Raw genomic sequence first — 18369 nt, 5'->3', positions numbered from 1 at the left:
TGTATAAATACCATGAGAGTTTAAACTGACTTAAGGTCTTCTTTCTGATCCTGTAAATAGACAGGACCTTCTGTCTAAGGGAAAGCCCATTCTTTAGGGAAGGGTTGAAAGGACTGACAGTGACAAGGCCCCTTGGTGAATGCTGGGAATAGGAGTAATTTCTGGTAAGCTTATTAGCTAGCCATCATGTATATGGTTTTTATTTTTATTTTTTTAAATACTATTTTCTCTGTAATGCTTTCACCTTAACAATATATGTGCTTGCTCAGAAAGAGTTGTGTGGTAACTTAAGCAGGTAATTATACTGTGTGTAAAAGCGAAACAGGCCTGTTTATGGGGTGTAACTGATGAGAATTTACAGTCCCTGCCCTAAGTTCCCTCTATGCCATACAAGCTTTCCATTAAGTGCAGTGCAGGAGCTCAGGGTTGCAGCGGGGAGAGATCTCTCTCCCCAAGTTCCATAGCTTCTTCAGCTGGTGGAGAGGGGTCCCTCCCCACCGATCCCAGCAAAGAGCTGCTTTGGCTATTGGCATCTCAGTACTGGGGCCAGTGGAGAAGCAGCTAGCACAGTAGTTCCCATTCTGAAGCACGGGGACTGCAGGGCTCCATGTGCTGCTTTCGCCCTGAATGTAAGAGAAGCATGCATGGTGCGCAGCTTCATGCTACCACTCCCAGGAACTAGACCTGCTTGCCTTTACTGTGGTGCAGCACAATGCCCCAGGCCAAGCAGGCACCAGGCAGCCTGACTTACCACCGCTGACTAGGTGCCACCCAAGTAAGCCCAAGTCCCAACCCTCCCCAAAAAAATTCAGGTATAAGGAGCTGACAATAGAGGATGTTTTTGCTGGCAGAGGCATGTCCACACGGCCTGTTTACTGTCATCAGCACTCTGTCAGCAGCAAGATCTCGTGCAGCTAGGCTAATTAGCTGTGGATGTATGGTAATAAGTAGCCATTTGCAATTGTGAGACTGCTCATCAGCATGAAGCTGCCACAGGACGTCTCTGTGTTAACCCAGCCAGAGGGAGAAATATAGGTGCATTTGTCTGAACCATGACAATTATAACTAAGGGCTTTCATACTTAACTTGCCAGCACTTACCAGTACCATGCCTGCAACTATGGGCACCATTGAAATATGCGCCTTGACATAGCTGGAGTCTTTTACAATGGTTTTGTATTTTCCTTTCCATTATTTATAATGTTTCCAATTGCCTTCACTGATAAACAGATCATTTTCTTGCTCTTGCGAATATGAATCAATCATTCCATGATCAAGACATTTCACACCTTTACTGAAGGCCACATGGGTCTCTATGTATTATGGTATTTGGAGCATCTCACTTGTCACCTCTGTATAAGTTAAACTTAGAAATAAGATAAAATGCAAAACTTCTGATCTGGATTTCAAGAACTGCCCACCTCACAGTTCCAAATATGTTCAGATTTCAAGTTCTCTTGGTGGGTTCAGATTTTAAACACTCATTTAAAAGGGTTGGGCTTGGGGATTTTGGTTTAGATCTATGATCAGTCATTTTGTGAACCTCTTCCCCAGGACATCACTTTTCTGAAAACGGTTACTTACGACATTAACAATTTTTTCCAAAGTTCACTGTATGAAAATCATTTCCATTCTATGCTCATCTTATACACTTGTTCTCTAATTTTTTTTTTTTTTTTTTTTAAATTATGGCTCCTGTTGCACTGCCCCATCTTTAATGTATTTACACCCTGTGAAAATAGGTAAACATTCCCTCATTTTATAGGCAGGAAAAGAGGCAATGAAAGCTATATAAGATCTGAGATCACATATAAAAAGCAATCCTGTAGCACAGGGATTCCCAACCATGGGTTGTAATTAGATCTGTTAAGGGTCACCAAACGCTCGGCGCTGCATATGGCTCTTAAAGAAACTGTTTGCAGCTTCTTAATGCTGACACATCCAGCAGCTCTCTCTATCCATAGAGAAGCAAAAATGCATTACGAAGATAGCTTCTCCACCTGGTATTCGTAGTCATCCCAGGCAAGCCACTTAAACTCTTGCAGTAAGTAATTTCCCCACCACCACCTTTTGCCACCCCCACCTTCTATTCTATGTAGCTGGTTTGTTAGCTTTCATTATTTTGTTTGTATCTCCCCCAGCCCCTGAGTGTGACTCACCCAGCTCCTCCAGTCCCCAAGTGTGACCCTCCCAGCCTGAGTGTGACTCTCCAGCCTCAGGTGTGACTCCACCCAGCCCCCAAAACCCCCAACCCCGGAACGTGACCACCCTAGCCCCCCAGGCTGAGTGTGACCCCTCCATCCCCGCCACCCTCTGAGTGTGGGGTTTAAGCTGGGGAGGAATTTGAGGATGAGGGTCTTTCCCCCACCACAACTCAGATCAACTATAATAAAATATTTAAATATAATAAATGCAGTGTTATTATTTTACTATTATTAATGTATTTTCCCTTTTTCTATGAAATAACTACTGTGAATATACAAACATGAGGGGTGCAATTTTATATTCTTGCCTCAGGCTCAAAAGTAGCTAGTTACGGCACTGCTTTCTCTCCCCTCTGCGCATATTTGAATTGCCTTGGGTCACCAAGTCTTCCTGAATTGTCAGAATGGGTCCCTGTCTGGAAAAGGTTGGGAATCACTGCTGTAGCACCTTAATGACTGACTAACATTTATTAGGCAATGAGATTTCATGAGTAAGAGCCTCTTCCAATAGTGGGCAGTAAACTGAACTTAGATCTCCCAACAACCCAGGCTAATGATCTAGCTAATGGCTCCAGATTCTCCCTAACAAAAACCTCTCCTGATTCATTCTTGTTTATTCATCTTTGTTTGTCTTCATTTTCTAATACAGAAATTGTTTGCATTGCAGCACTTTGCGAATGCTATTTTCCATTATCTTGTCTATTACTATGCTGGAGTTAAAGCATATTTGAAGGGCTTTATTGATACGATAATGTCAAGGTGCCTGCAAGTGTATGAGATGAACCATTATGACCTAGGGTTTTTTTTTCCGTCTATGACTTCTATGGGTTAGTTCAGGAAACAGCAAAACTAACTGATTATACATCCTATAAACCTTATGATACAACTCTCAAAACAAACAAACATTCTGTAAAGCTATTTTTAACACTAAGAAAAACAGAAAATAAAATGTGTAATATGACCATGTTATTGTTGCTGCTGGAAACTTAATTTGTGCGTTTCCTGATTTTGATTATAAATGTGCAGCCTTTTTTCTGATGCAATGGTAAGGATTCTTATAATCTTTTGTAGATTTCTGCCGCACTTCATAGAATTAAGCATCTGTATCATCACAATTAGGGTTTGAAGTGCACTTTTCATCCTGCTGTAACTCAAAAATTATTCAGAAGTTCTCTTCTCAAACTTTCCAAAACCATTCACTAACAGGCAGAGACTTTAGCCTAGAGGGAAAATGTGAAACAAAGGAAGTCTTCTTGAATTATTACAGGGGACATTGGTTTGCCCAACAGTTAAAATCACCCATAAGGAAAAAACACTTATACTAAATAAATGTGTTGTCAATGAATGTGTTTACCTCTTGTTGACCTTCTTCTTGGTCCATTACAATTGGCTGAGTTACAAGCACACCAAGCAGAGTAGCCCAGGTCTCTTCAAATTGGGTACGGCTAGTCCATCCTATGAACATATTCAAAGATATAAGGCCATTTACTACTTCAGGGCAACTATAACTAGCTTTTTTTAAACAAATGTGGAAGAGTATTTGCAAATGAGATTTCCACAGATGTAAATTCACATTGGTTCTCGTCCAATTTAAGTTGTTTCTATAACTGTTGCAACCTATGTTTGTTGAATTCTATTTGAGAAAATTAGGATCTCTTACCTAAAATCAACTGTGAACAGTCCCTATTAAATGATCCTATTTAGATGTTTTTCAGACACAAATTATAGGTTGATTTTTAGTTTAAAAGCAATAAAACCTCAATGAACAATTTGAGAACACTTTTCATAATACTACATACTAAAACCTTTCAAACTTTCCCATTTTTGTAGGGTAGAAATGTGTAGAGTCCCAAATAACCACAAAATACATCTAGAACTCAGCAGAAGCTCATTCCAAGAGCCAAAAGGATTCAGTTGGAGTCTTTAAAAATACGATTCAAGTACTGCAAAGGCTTCCCAAATAGATCTTTAGCAAAGTTCATCAGATATGAAATGAGAATATTCTTTGGTCATAATGTATATAGAATGACCAAACGGGATACAGTGCTACATCACCGATCAGTCAGATTTAAACTCTTCTGTGAGATGTTATCAAAACAGTGGCCTTTTGTAAGTGGACAGAGAACTCTATGTTTCAGCTAGACAAACTGCACTTGATGGAAAAGAACCAATTGTTTTACTTAATGCCTTCACTGCTCTTTTTAGCAAGCCGTGATATACCTGTAAGTTTGAAGTGGTACAGCCTAACAATGTCAGTGTCAAACAAACATCTTGATGGCACTGTGCCACTTATGCCAATGTTATTGCAATAGCCTGGATAAAACCTTACTGAATTAGTTTAAGTATCTTAGGAGCTCATTGTATTAAAATGCAAATATTATATATTATTGTGGGATTGTAAGTAATGTTTCTAGAGAGGAGACCTGACTAATAAAAATCCCGGGAAATGTTATGAGCATGAAAGGGCTACTAGAAATAATGTGAAATTTTAAAATTAAAGTTGGTTTCTTAGGAAATAACTAGAGAGAATGCAAGCTTCCTACCTCAAAACTCACACTTGGGAAGCTATGGTGTGAGAAGAGGGCCCTTTATCTGCTGATCCCATTACAAGAGGACAGATAAAAGATACTCTCAGATTCGCTGAGGAGGAGCAGATAGTTGTTGTGGGCGCAGGCACTCAGGAACTTGTAATCAGAGTAAAAATCTGCTGATGGGATTTGAAGGATTGTTCACATATCAAAGCCCTTACTGGAAGTAGGGTGATGTCTAGTAAGCTTATTGGCAGGGTGTACATTCTTTTATTGTTTTTATATATTTTTCTCTGTAACGCTGAAGTTTCACTTTAAGAATAAATGTAACAAGCTTAAAAGGTGAGGTGGCTGAGTGGTAAAGGCAGTAGGCGGCTAATTCATCGTGTTCTGCACTTATGGGTTTGAATCCCATCCTCATTGGAAGCTTTAAAGGAGCTACACAGTAACTGATGAACAAACAGTTATACTGTTCATAACCCTTTAGGAAACGAAGCAAAACAGATTTCCTGAGGAAATCCAGCTTACTGGGGAATTCACAATTTAAGTAAGAGACTGTTCAGCCTTGAAGTAAGTGTGTCATGAAACAGATACATGTTTCCACCCAAGAGAAACAGCAGCTATGGAGCCAGAAGCCTAAGAGTGAATTCCCTTGCTGGACCATAGAGAAGGAAGACAGAACACCTGTCACAAACTGGGAACTGTTATAGCTAACTGTGTTGATGTGTTATAGATGAAAAATACCTGAAATTTATATATAATACAATGACTATTATTGGTAATACCGTAAACCCACCCACTGGTCATATGGGGAGCAGAATCCAGCTGCTGCCCTGGGGGCAACATGTTCCCAGGGGCCCTACTGAAAGGAGCCCCAAGCTGGCAACCCAGGACAAGGCAGCCCTGCTGAGGGAAGACGCTGAGTTAGACGGGCTAGGTGGGCTGCTCCAGCTGGTGCAGGGCCTCAGATAACCCCATGAACACCCTCAAACACACAGCCATGCTGAAGCCAAAGGCAGCTAGAGATCAGCACGCTGACCTCAATGGTGGGCTCTTCCCCACACCTCAGGGCAGGCATGATGGGAACAAGAGCAGCAAGGCGAGGCCCCACCAAAGGCTGCCTGGGAGAAGGAGGCAGTATGAAGGGGAAAGGCAGCCTAGAGGTGCAGACGACAGTGGGAGAAGATGCTGCACCAGCTGAGCTGTGAGTGTGAGGGAGCTGCTGCCCACCACAAAGTGGAGAAAGAGGAGACAAGCAGGTACTCATAGCCCTCTAAGTCTGCTTTTTTGTCACTCCAGCAGCACAAAACATGACTAAAGCTTTTCATAGAATCACAGAATCCTATGGCTGGAAGGGACCTTTTCTGAGTAGACAGCTGAGTGTTCTAATTTTATATGAGACTCTTCTAAGCAGTTTACTTGTCCTTGCACTCACTTTCCCTTGCTCCAGTAGAAGGAGACTAGAGAGTGGCCAAGTGGAGGAGAAGTACAAGAGTCCCCTGCAGGCAGGCACAGAGCCATGTCAGGGACCAGAGAAGGCACTTCAGTATCCAACACATATGAATATATGGCAACCTTCTAGTCCTGAGGGTGCTGGATATCAAAAAGTTACCGTACCAAACTTAAAATCTCTATTATGATAATTTCCTATTACAATTCTGAGACAAGTTTAGTGTGCCTTAAATGACAGTAACAGATCTGATGAAGTGGGTCTGTCCCACGAAAGCTCATCAATAAATTATTTTGTTAATTTTTAAAGTACTACAGTTCTGCTGTTTTGTTTTGTTAAATTACAGTAATTTTACCCTTCTCTGCAATAACCACTATTCTCTTTCCACACAGATCGAATTGTTTGTGTGTTTTATTCATAGCATTGACATACATGCATGGGCGCACACACAAACACAGCTCCCAACCCAATTACGAAGAAATGAGTGTATTCATTTTAACTTGCGAATTAAGCAGTATTTGAACCTTGCCTTCCAGAAGGGAAATATGGAATCACTTTTGTGATCACAAGATAGTTTGGTTCCATTTCATCCCAAAATAAGATTTTCCTATTTTAAATTTAAGAAATGAGCTATTGTACTTCATTTTTGCTTTTATACTTGCATCTAATTTATCAGAAGTTCATATACACAAAATTTGTTTCTGACAAGGTCAAGTGCTCCATCATGTATCGAAGCCCTCACAAAAAATGCCCACCACTTATGCAATTGTGTGTGTTCTCCAACCTATTTGAGTAAACAGTAATGGTCTTTAAATCACAAGCACAGGTTGCGCACTTTCCCAGTCTACATTCTAAATTATGAATTACTATACTTCTGATAGCTAGCAAGAATAAGCATTGAAAAGAACGATAAAAATGTTGTCTACCTACCCAGTGTATTAATGCGATAGATAAACTCTTTGAATATTTCTTTTTCCTGAAGAAATTCAACAGGGATTTCTGGAAAAGCTGTGCCAAAATCACCTGCAGGTTTTGGTGACCAGCCTAGTTTCCAAACCTGTTAAAATACAAAAAGGATACTACTACTTTATTTTAAAATAGTAACTGTTATATTAAACTACAGTTATGATCACATTTAGAATAAAAATAGTGAGATACAAATAGTAAAAATAACCAACTTAATGCAAAATAATTTCTAAAACGTTTCTAAACTCATACAGCATTTTTGTGTGCCAATATACATGACGCTCTTTTTCCACAGTATTGTTAATATACTCTGCTAATAACTCAATAAAAAATGTGTTGGAATGCTCTGGTTGACCCAGTGAGGGCAGACCTTACAGTCAACTGCAAATTCGTCAATTCTAACACAATTGCTGCAGCTAGAATTGTATATCTGCAGTTGACTAAGGTTTAGATTGGACCAAGCCCTAGAGACTGTACAGAACAGCTCCCCTTCTCCACAATGGCTTGAAATTCAGAAATTCTTAAATCTTATGAATTTGGTCTACCTGAGTAAAAGTGCAAAGTATGAGCACTAGGCCAGCAGAAAGGAGACTTTGCCTTGTAATAGACAATTAAATTACTTTCCACATTCTCCTTAAAATCCGAACTGTATAAATATATTTATTTACAAAATTTATATTTAGTCGCTAGAAGTCAGTTTAGTCTCAGAGGACCCAAAAATCAATGCAACCTTCTTTCACCTAAGGCTGCATTTTAAAATGAGAGGTTAAATTTAATGGAATAATATGAAAAGCTTTGTTTGAAGATTCACGTTTCACATACAAAACTGCTCTCAGACATCTCTCTATTAATTTGGATTATAGCAGTGCCAACAACATAAGGGGCTTTTCAAACATAACACACTTTGCTCCAAAAGACAGATTACATATCAAACACAAACCTCTCTCCCCCAATACTTCATATGCTTTTAAAATAAGCCCTCTCTATAGCCACTGTTAATTGACAGTACAATGTAAACACTTTTGAGGGTAGGATTTGAAGGATTGTGGCCTCAGACTAAATTAAAAGGAGGGTTTTCCACACATAAAGGGTGGCATACAAAAAGCACAACCATGATTGTGAAAAGTGAACAAAACACATTTGACTCCAGAGTGAGGGGAAAAAAGTATTCCTTTAACACTTTCTTGCATCCAATTAGTGAAATACCAGTATGTGCAGATTCAGAAACAATCACCCCCTCATTCCAATATCTAAAGATATTTCTGATAAAGAGAAGTTACTCACCGTAGTAACGACGGTTCTTCGAGATGTGTCCCCGTGGGTGCTCCACGATAGGTGTTGGGCTCGCCCCGGCGCCGCAGAGCGGATCTTTCCAGCAGTTTCTGCCAGACCGTGCATGCGCCGGTGCACGCCGCTCCCTTGCATGCTCCCAGCCACGTGCGCTATCCGGTTCCCACCAGTTCCTTGACCAACCGCCTCGGATGCTCCTGAAAAACACTAAACAGAGATCCGAAGCGGGGAGGATGGGCGGGTGGTGGAGCACCCACGGGGACACATCTCGAAGAACCATCGTTACTACGGTGAGTAACTTCTCCTTCTTCCTCGAGTGTCCCCGTGGGTGCTCCACGATGGGTTACTGCTGGGTAGTCACCTAAGAAAGGAGATGGGTAATCGGTTTATGTGCAGCTTGCCCCCGAAAGGACCGCTGTCGAGAGGCGGGTATCCTATTGGAATACCCGGTGTAGGGCATAATGCTTGGCGAAGGTGTCACAGGATGACCAGGTTGCCGCTCTGCAGATGTCTTTTAGCGTGATGCCCTTGAAAAAGGCTGTTGATGCCGCCACCGCCCTGGTGGAGTGAGCCCTAGGCGGGGCCAGTAAAGGGGTTTTCCGAGTTCGTAGCACATCTTTATGCAGGACACAATGTGCTTCGAGATTCTCTGTGAAGAGAGACCCTCTCCTTTTGACCTGGGAGCGAGAGAGACTAGGAGTCTGTCCGTTTTCTGCAAGGACTTAGTCCTGTCTATGTAGAAGGCCAACGCCCTCCTCACGTCCAGGAGATGCAGGAGTGTCTCCTTGCTGGAGCTGTGAGGCTTCAGGTAAAACAAGGGTAAAACGATAGGCTTGTTAAGGTGGAACTCTAAGGAAGCTGTTGGAACGAAGGCTGGGTGCAGCCGTAAGGTTACCGCCTCCTTTGAGAATACTGTGCAAGGCGGCATTGCCATAACTGCTGTGAGCTCACCTCACCCTGCGAGCTGATGTGATTGCAAGAAGGAAGGTTGTCTTTATCGTAAGGAGACAGAGGGAAACTGTGGCTAAGGGTTCAAACGGTGGTCCTGTTAGCGTGCTGAGCACCAGGTCCAAGCTCCACGATGGTGGAGGCGGTTTCTGAGGGGGGTACAGGTTTACCAGCCCCTTCAGGAACCTGGTAACAATAGGATGAGTAAACACCGTGGGCCCTTCCTCTTCATGCCGAAAAGCCGATATAGTGGCGAGGTGGACCTTCAACAAGGATAGGGAGAGCCCTCCTCTCTTGAGGTCCAGTAATTACAGGTATAGGCACATCAAGGGGAGCTAATTGCTTGGTAGAACACCATGCAGTGAATCGAGTCCATTTCTGCTTGTAGGTCTTCCTGGTGGAGGTCCTTCGGCTACTCTCCAGGACTTGTTGTACTCCCTCCGTACATGTACTCTCTAGGGAGCTGAGCCATGGATTAACCATGCTTGTAGGCGCAGGCCTCGGGGGTGTGGGTGCACTATGGACCCCTGGGCCTGCGTGAGCAGGTCCAGCGCCACTGGAAGGGGAAGCGGTGGGCGGTCCGACATGCACAGAAGCAAGGGGAACCATTGCTGTCGATCCCATGTTGGGACTACTAGGATCATGCGGGCTCTCTCCCTCCTGGCTTTCTGCAAGACCTTGTGGATGAGCACTGTGGGGGGAAACGCGTAAAGCAGGGGGCCCTTCCATGAAATCACGAATGCGTCCCCCAAGGACCCCCGCCCCAGTCCTGCCCTGGAGCAGTATTGGGGGCACTTCTTGTTGTGTTGAATGGCAAACAGGTCTATCTGGGGAAACCCGCATGCATGAAAGATCGGTCGTAGCAGATTGGAGCGGATCTGCCACTCATGTGAGAGTGCGAAGCGCCTGCTCAGCTGGTCTGCCTTCACGTTGTGAACACCCGGTAAGTACAAGGCTTTCAACGTTATATTGTTGGCGATGTACCAGTTCCACAGCCGGACTGCTTCTGCACATAAGGCACGGGATCGAGCTCCTCCTTGTCGATTTATATAAAACATGGTGGAGGTATTGTCTGTACTGATCCCGACTACTTTGCCTTGTATGTGGTCTCGAAAGTGTTTGCAGGCGTTGAACACTGCTCTGAGCTCCAGTATATTTATATGCAGTGACTGTTCCGTAGGGGACCACAGTCCTTGCGTCACCTCTTCGCCAATGTGTGCTCCCCACCCTATGTGGGAGGTGTCGGTGGTGAGAAAAAGAGATTTGTGGTTGGTGAAAGGGTACCCCTGTTGGCATGTTCTTGGGGTTTACCCACCATTGTAGGGATCTGCGCACCTCTGTCGTGGGCAACACCACCCTGTGGACGGTGTGGGATGCCGGCTTGTAGACGCTCGCCAGCCAATGTTGCAGGTTGCGCATATGCAATCTGGCGTTCTGTACCACGAACGTTGCTGCTGCCATGTGGCCTAGCAGCTGCAAGCACATTAAAACCGGCACCGTCGGGCTGTGTGTAATGACTTGCACTAGGGAGCCGATGGCGCGAAAGCAAGCATCGGGTAGATAAACCCTTGCTGTGATACAGTTTATGCGTGCCCCTATGAACTCTACGTCTTGTGTGGGGTCGATCTTTGACTTCGCAAGGTTGATGACCAGGCCCAGCGAAGAAAACGTGTTTGCTGTTACGCGTATCATGCGTAGTACCTCTGCCTTTGAGGCCCCTTTCAGTAAGCAGTCATCCAGATATAGGAATATAAATACCCCCTGTCTGTGCAGGTAAGCTGACACCACTGCCAGGGTCTTGGTAAAGACTCTGGGGGCCGAGGAGAGGCCGAACAGCAGAACCTTGTATTGGAAATGTTCTTTGCCGACCATAAACCAGAGAAAACGTCTGTGTGCCGGGTGGATCGTGATTTGAAAATACGCATCTTGTATGTCGAGGGCTGCGAACCAATCTCCATCGTCCAGTGCCGTGAGTATAGAGGCGACTGTGATCATCTGAAAACGTTGTTTATGCAAGTACCGGTTGAGGCCTCGAAGATCTAAGATGGGCCTCCAGCCTCCTGTTTTCTTCTCTGTGAGGAAGTATCGTGAATAAAACCCTTTCCCCTGGAGTCGTTCCGGCACTCTTTCCACTGCCCCTATGAGCATAAGGTGGTCCACCTCGTGCTTGAGTTTCGCCTCGTGGGATGCATCCCTGAGATGAGGCCTGGGCGGAGGTCTTGGCGGTGGGAGCGACTGAAAGGGGATCACGTAACCTGTGGCTATGATCTCCAGTACCCATTTGTCTGTGGTGATCTTTTGCCATTGTGAGTGGAACGGTCGGAGGCGATGATGGAACATTAATTGTGGATGACATTGCGCGATGGTAGTAATAGTGCAGCCCTCGACCTATTCATCAAACTTGTTGCCTTTGGGCCTGCCTCGAGGATGCACGGCTCTGTTGGGAACGTCGCCTAGGAGTTCTATACTGTTGTTGCTGTTGATGCCGCCCTTGGTCGTAGCCCCGTTGGTACTGACCACGCTGAGGTTGGTACGAGTATCGCCTTTGTTGAGGGTAATACTTTTTCTTTCTGTATGGAGGGGTATAAATACCCAGGGTTCTGAGTGTAGCTCTTGAGTCTTTACTGGAATGAAGGACCAAATCAGTTGACTCTGCAAACAACTTCTGCGTGTCGAAAGAGAGATCGACAATTTTTGCCAGCAGATCCCTCGGGATACCCGATGTCTGAAGCCAGGATTCCCTGCGCATGACCACTGCCGTAGCCGTTGAGCTTGCCGCTGTGTCTGCTACGTCCAGGGAGATCTGGACTCCTGTCCTCAAAGCTGCATAGCCCTCTTGCACGATGGCCTTCAGCACCGGCTTCTTATCTTCTGGAAGTGAATCCATGAGAGAAGTAAGCCTGGAGTAATTTTCGAAATTGTGGTTCGCTACATGTGCTGCATAATTTGCCATTCTCAGCAGCAGGGTGGAGGAGGAGTATACCTTTCTGCCAAATAGCTCTAGCTTCTTGGCATCTCTGTCTTTTCCCCCCGCTTTGTACTGGGAAGTCTTCGATCTCTGCTGAAATGATTCTACCACCAGTGAATCTGGTTGTGGGTGACTAAACAGGAAGTCCATGCCCTTTGCCGGGATGAAGTATTTCTTACCCGCTCTCTTGTTTATAGGAGGAGCGGAAGCCGGGGTCTGCCATATGGTGGTAGCAGACTCCATGATTGCTTCGTCGAGCGGGATAGTGATTTTGGACGAGGCCAGAGGCCTCAGGTTTTTGAGGAGCTTGTGGTGCTTCTCCTGCACCTCTGCTGTTTGGATGCCTTGCGTGAAAGCCACCCTTTTAAACAGCTCCTGAAACTGTTTGAGGTCGTCCGGGGGGGGGGGGGGGGGGGGCAACATCTCTGGGGGCCGTAGCCTCGTCGGGGGAGGACAAGGAGGAACCACTAGGGTAGGCCTCCCTCGAACTCTCAGGGTCCTGCTGTCGGTGGTACACCCTCTCACTGGAGGCTTGCGAGGGAAAATCTCGGGGTTCCAAAACCAACTCCCCCTGAAACAACTGTGTTTCCGTCCCTGTCCGTGAGTGCCCGCAGGGACGCTGGACGGTCGAGGGGGACCTGCCCCTGGGTGTATGCCTGTGGTGTCTATGCCCAGCATGATAAGGACAACTGTGGCAGCACGGGCATGGTTCCTGGGATGGAGACCTGGACCACTCTCAAGGTGCATACCCCGATGTCTGAGAGAGCGAGATCATCTGGATGACTGAGACAATGGTGAAACTGGTTTGTGATAGTACTCCAGGGGGTCAAATCCCAGAAAGGGTGAGGGTGGCCCGAGCCAGGGTGACGCTGGTTGGAGGAACGGAGAAGGAGGCTCTGGGTAGGCTGGGGGAGACCCATGTCTCCTGGTTGGTGTTCGCAGCATAAGGGGAGAGCTTGTTGAGAGCAGCCCTGCCCAGAGAAGGGCTGCGGTGCCGGGTTTTTGCTGCTGCCTTTCCCCTCCCCTGCGGGGCTGGCTCCGCCCCTTCCCGTGCCGGGGATCTCAGCCCCGCTGTCGGCGCCGCGCTCGGCACACTTATCTGCGGTGCCGCACGGATGGCCTCCTCCAGTGCCTGCAGGCTACGTGCCTGTTCGCCCTGCACCGCTGGCGCCGCGGGGGGTCTGTGCCACTTGCGGCGGTGCCGCCGGTTCCGGTGCTTGCCTGGCCGCCGCTCTGAAGGCTGTGTGTGCCGGCTGCTTAGTAATCGGAGGCTCAGCCTCTGCCACGTGCGCTGCCGCTTGTTTGTGACTGCGGCTGGGGGCAGTGTGCTACGCCCGTCCCACTCGCTGTGGCCGCCGGCAGGGATCGGACTGGAGAGAGCCTCCACCATTTCTGCGCCGAGGGGGTGAGGGACGCCGCCTTCCTTTTATGGAGCCCTGTGGGTCCCTCCGATTGAGGCCTCTCCGGCACATCTGGCTGGAGGGCCTTATCAAACAGCAGCATTTTCAGCCGCATTTCTCTATCCTTTCTGGCTCTGGCTGTGAGCTTTGCACAAAAGGAGCATTTCTGGGTAACGTGTGATTCCCCCAGGCACCTAATGCATTGACTATGCCCATCAGAGGCCGGCATAGCTTCGCGGCACGATTCACACTTTTTGAATCCTGCAGAGGACATCGCGTTGAGTCTTTGAGCTGTTAATAGGGTACTTAGCACCTTCTCTGTGCCTGTTCCCCTCTCACGGACCCCAGCCTGCCGCGGCAGGAGGCCTACTGGCCTTCACGTCCCCGCGTTGCCTCCACTCCTCCTTCTCTTTTACTAAGAACTTTCTACATATATTTTTTTTCTTTTTTTTTTTGTTGCAATAAAGAAACAAACAAACAAACAAAACAATCTAACTAAGAACTCTGAAACTCTAAAAACTCTAAATACGCTGACTCTGGCCACAGCCCGAGCGGATTCCGTCTGCAGCCAATGGCGGCTAAGAAGGAACTGGCGGGGACCGGATCGCGCACGTGGCCAGGAGCATGCAAGGGAGCGGCGCGCGCCGGCGCATACGCGGTCCGGCAGAAATTGCTGGAAAGATCCAATCTGCAGCACCGAGGCGAGCCCGACACCTATCGTGGAGCACCCACGGGGACAGTCGAGGAAGAATTCTGCATTCTTCTTTTAAATCAGAAGGTTCTTCTCTAAACATATTAAGAAATCTTGCAACAACTCTGACGTATTTCTCTAGGCATTTCACACGGTATATTACCTAGCACAACAAATGCTAAATATATGGCTCGGTGTCAGTCAGCAGCAAACATGAACAGAATCCAAGACTCTGGATTTGTTCTAACTATTAGATAGAGCTGTTTCAAACAGAATTTCATGGAACTGTGAAAGGATCACACAATTCTAACTAAACCTCTCACTCTGGAGAATACATTTTGCAAAATACTTTGAGAGCTAGGTAATTTTTAAAAAAAAAAAATATATATGTATTTTAAGGGAGGCAGGCACTAGAGACCACGCACTATTAGAAAAAAACGCAGCAAAAGCGAACAGCCAAATATAAGAGCGAAGACTGAAGATTTCACAAAATATATTAATTTTATCCAAAACCAGCCAGCATTTTTCCATCTACTAAGGAAACAAACCATAATACACCTACCAAGGGAGGTACTCTTGTATAGCTGTTGACTAGAGGCAGCCTACCCAAGCTAATGATAATGTTCTTAAGGACAGGAGTGAGAAATGCAGGGATGTTGTTGTTTCTCTTATGTCCCAAAGCCAGGACAGTCTGTAAACACTCCACCATTTCTGCCACCATTTCACAAGCTGTTTTAATATATTTTGTTTCTGAGTTGAGAGAAAAACAAAAGCAGCTTAGTGTAAAATATTCTGAAAATATACAACATATATAAAAGATCTAAATATTTTTGTATGCACTAGTTAAGAATAAGCCTTTTTCTGCTATCTAAAATAGTGTGTCAAATGTCAGCTGTATCATCTCAACTAAGTCTGAGGTGCGCAATAATTTGAGGTTGGGGGTGGAGAAGGAAAAGAATTCCAAGAATTTGATAAGGCATCAAGAGCTGCATTCTTTCATATGAATGGAGGCGGTACAGCATCTTGGATGAAGGCTTGGTGCAGCAGGGAGCTTGGGGGAAGAGGCTGGGTTGAAGGGGGCAGTATGGTGTGGGAGGGAGTTTGGGTGAAGGTAGAGGGTTGTGATCTGGTGCAGAGGGTGCAGGTTTAGGAGGGAATATGGGTGCGGGAGCAGAAAATCAGGAAGTTTAATTTGTGACTAAAGGTTTGGGTGCAGAAGAGATGGAGAACCAAGATCGGCTCTGGCCAAGAGGCACTCACCTTAGGCAGCTCCTGGCCACTAGCTCAGCAGGACCCTGCCTGCCACAACCCCATAAGATGCTCAAAGCTGCCACCTGTGGGGGACCCATGTGTGTCTCCGTGCACCATGTGTCCTGGTGCAGTGCACTCTGTGAACTGTCTGCACCATGAGCATGGCCTAAGCAGCTCCCATTAGGTGGTTACCAGCCAATGAGTGCTGCGGGTGTGCTGGAGGCAGGGGCAGTGAATGGAACTCCACTCCCACCCACAGCATGTGATGCACAGAAAGCACTGGGCCCCTGCAGCCAGCTGCTTTGAGTAGTGTGCAAAAAAAATAGGAGGCAGCAAGTCTGCTTGAGACTTCCACTGGGTCACAGTGCAGTGGTGTACAGGATCCAGCGATTTCACAGGCCATATTTTGCCCACCCTGCAAAAATTCTAATTCCACATCCAGACTTGTGTTCATTCCTAATATATATATTCTCATAGACCTGGAAGGGAACTCGAGAGGACGTGGAGTCCAGGTCCCTGCCCTCTTTGCAGGACCAAGCACCATCCCCCCACCTTTCTTTTAAATCTAATTGCCCCAGGTCCCTAAATGGCCTCCACAAGGATCGAACTCAACCCTGGGTTTAAGCAGGCCAATGCTTAAACCACTGAGCTATCCCTCCCACCCGTAGTGCAGTGCAGAAGATGAAGTCTAAAAATATTGACGGGGCCCATCAAATGAAAAGTTGTTTTACATGACTAGAGGTTTTTAAACAATTTAATAGGTTTACAGATGCAACTTAGGGGTCTCATTACACTTTTCAAAGAGTATTCTGTCAATACAGTGTCAGTTAACTCTGCACTGACCAAACCTCATCAATACAGTACTTCAAACGGCTGGAGAAATGTTGCAGAGAGTTCCCAACCTCCTAACAGTCATGCAAGCTTAGCCATATGTTACAGTGAAAACTGGAAATAATTCCCTAGTGCACATAATACTCAACCACTTTCCCCTTCATTTAAACTGTTAATAAAAAAGGAAAATTTTGCAAAATTTCAACAAGTTACACAAAATTGCATGCAAACTAAAACTGTGTGTTATACTTACTTTGACCATTTGAATCAACTTCATCCTCACTGACCCCTTTTGAAGTATTCTTCTTCCTTTCTGGACTAAGAAGCTGGCTTCCAGGTTCAACTGCAACTAAATTAGATAAATACAGAGAAACATTTTAAAAAAACCCTTATCAATTATGTTTCTCAGTTATAATCCTTTCTTCCTTCAAATTTAAAAAGTTGTCAGAGCAGCACTGGTATTGCCTAGATATCTGTCAAATTCAATGGTAAAGAAAAAAACCTTAATTTCCATGGTGGAAATAAATTTTGTAAAGAAAAAAATTCAAAAGGACTGTTAGAGAAAACTCTGCATTTCTTCAAAATTCTTAGCACATCATCCCAGAGGTCTGCTGGTTTTTTCAGAAGCATGTCCCATATATATGTAAACTTAACTCACCTGCCTCTATTATAAATCTGACACAACTAATTAGGGAGCAAGCGTGTGTCACATGCACTGCAGAAGCCAGCAAATTCCAGAGACCAGGTTGCTGTAATGTCAGGCAGCAGCATTCTAAAGCAGCTTGAAGATCTATACTTAGTGGAATCTGTTCATGTATTAAATGCCATGACACTGCCTGCACAAGAAAAGAAAACTCCATTTTATCAAATTATCCCCACACACAAACGTAAAAGATCAAATTATTTTTACCCACATTATTACACGTATTTGCAATGTCCAAGACTAGCATGATTAATTTTTTTAATTATAGTATACATGCAAAAAGTTCCAACCAGAAAAAAAAAGTTAAGTACTGCACTGCACTAACGGTCATGTTTATTCACCTTCCCAAAAAGTCTCACAGTGCTACTCTTCAAACTGCCAAAATCTCCCTGACCCTCATCCAGACTCTCTCTCAGTTTCTGTAAGAAATCTCCCTGGGGGAGATAAGTTTTTCTTGTCCCATACCCTCTGCTAAATTCCACCTTATGCGAGTACATATTCGACACAAAAAAGAGCAGCTACTGCATGAACTGATACTGAAAACTAATGCCTATACATAAACCTAGAGCCCGAAGTGCTTCTAGAGCTGCAGAACTCCCACTGAATCTTCAAAGTTAAAGGGAAACTGGAACACATTTGTAATGTTCTGGTGCACTTTTAATTATGCCCACTCTTACCTCTACTGACATTACAACAAACTTGAGGATGTCACTCTCTTTGTCAGATGTAATACGGAGAGATTCTGGCAATTTAGAAAGTAACAGCAAATACTGAGCCAGTGCACGACAGAGTCTCATCACAGTCTGATATACCATCACATCTCCTATAAAATAAAATGTCAAGGTTAAATCTAGAGGCTTGAAGTAAGAACCATCATAGTTAACATTTTCCTTAACAGACACAAATTTGGGGAAAGATATTTTGCTCTTCAGAATCTTTGATCCCATTAGGGCTGCAATATCCAATATGTTTGCCATATGTGGCAAACAGGACACCACAATGTGGCGATTCCAGCTCTGGAGCCTCATGAGGCTCTTCAAGTCTTTCAATGGGGCTCCTCCTAGAGCTGTATGCAGGGTGTGCCATCTGCCTGGTGACGGTAGCCCTAGAGGCCCCAACGTAAGCGGCCCCAGCCGCTCT

The 18369-nt window shown here is 45.2% G+C and overlaps 1 protein-coding gene across 7 annotated transcripts in view; it reads right to left on the bottom strand.

Annotated features, from left to right (window-relative positions):
* The window catches only part of HTT (huntingtin), a 168339-nt gene that overhangs the window by 35095 nt on the left and 114875 nt on the right, over positions 1 to 18369 (bottom strand). For all 7 annotated transcript variants that reach the window (XR_012645326.1, XM_074992401.1, XM_074992396.1 and 4 more), the window contains 6 exons: positions 17907 to 18052; positions 17185 to 17362; positions 16780 to 16875; positions 15007 to 15194; positions 7112 to 7238; positions 3558 to 3658 (listed from right to left, as the gene is read on the bottom strand). Coding sequence is in view for 6 of the 7 variants with exons in the window: in XM_074992401.1 (XP_074848502.1) it covers positions 3558 to 3658; positions 7112 to 7238; positions 15007 to 15194; positions 16780 to 16875; positions 17185 to 17362; positions 17907 to 18052 (836 nt within the window). In the remaining variant the exon portion in view is untranslated. The remainder of the gene's footprint in view (positions 1 to 3557; positions 3659 to 7111; positions 7239 to 15006; positions 15195 to 16779; positions 16876 to 17184; positions 17363 to 17906; positions 18053 to 18369) is intronic.

Source organism: Carettochelys insculpta, chromosome 4, assembly GCF_033958435.1.
Source record: "Carettochelys insculpta isolate YL-2023 chromosome 4, ASM3395843v1, whole genome shotgun sequence".
Lineage (NCBI taxonomy): Eukaryota > Metazoa > Chordata > Testudines > Carettochelyidae > Carettochelys > Carettochelys insculpta.
Note: the sequence above shows the minus strand (reverse complement) of the source record. Positions and strands in the feature narration are given on the sequence as shown.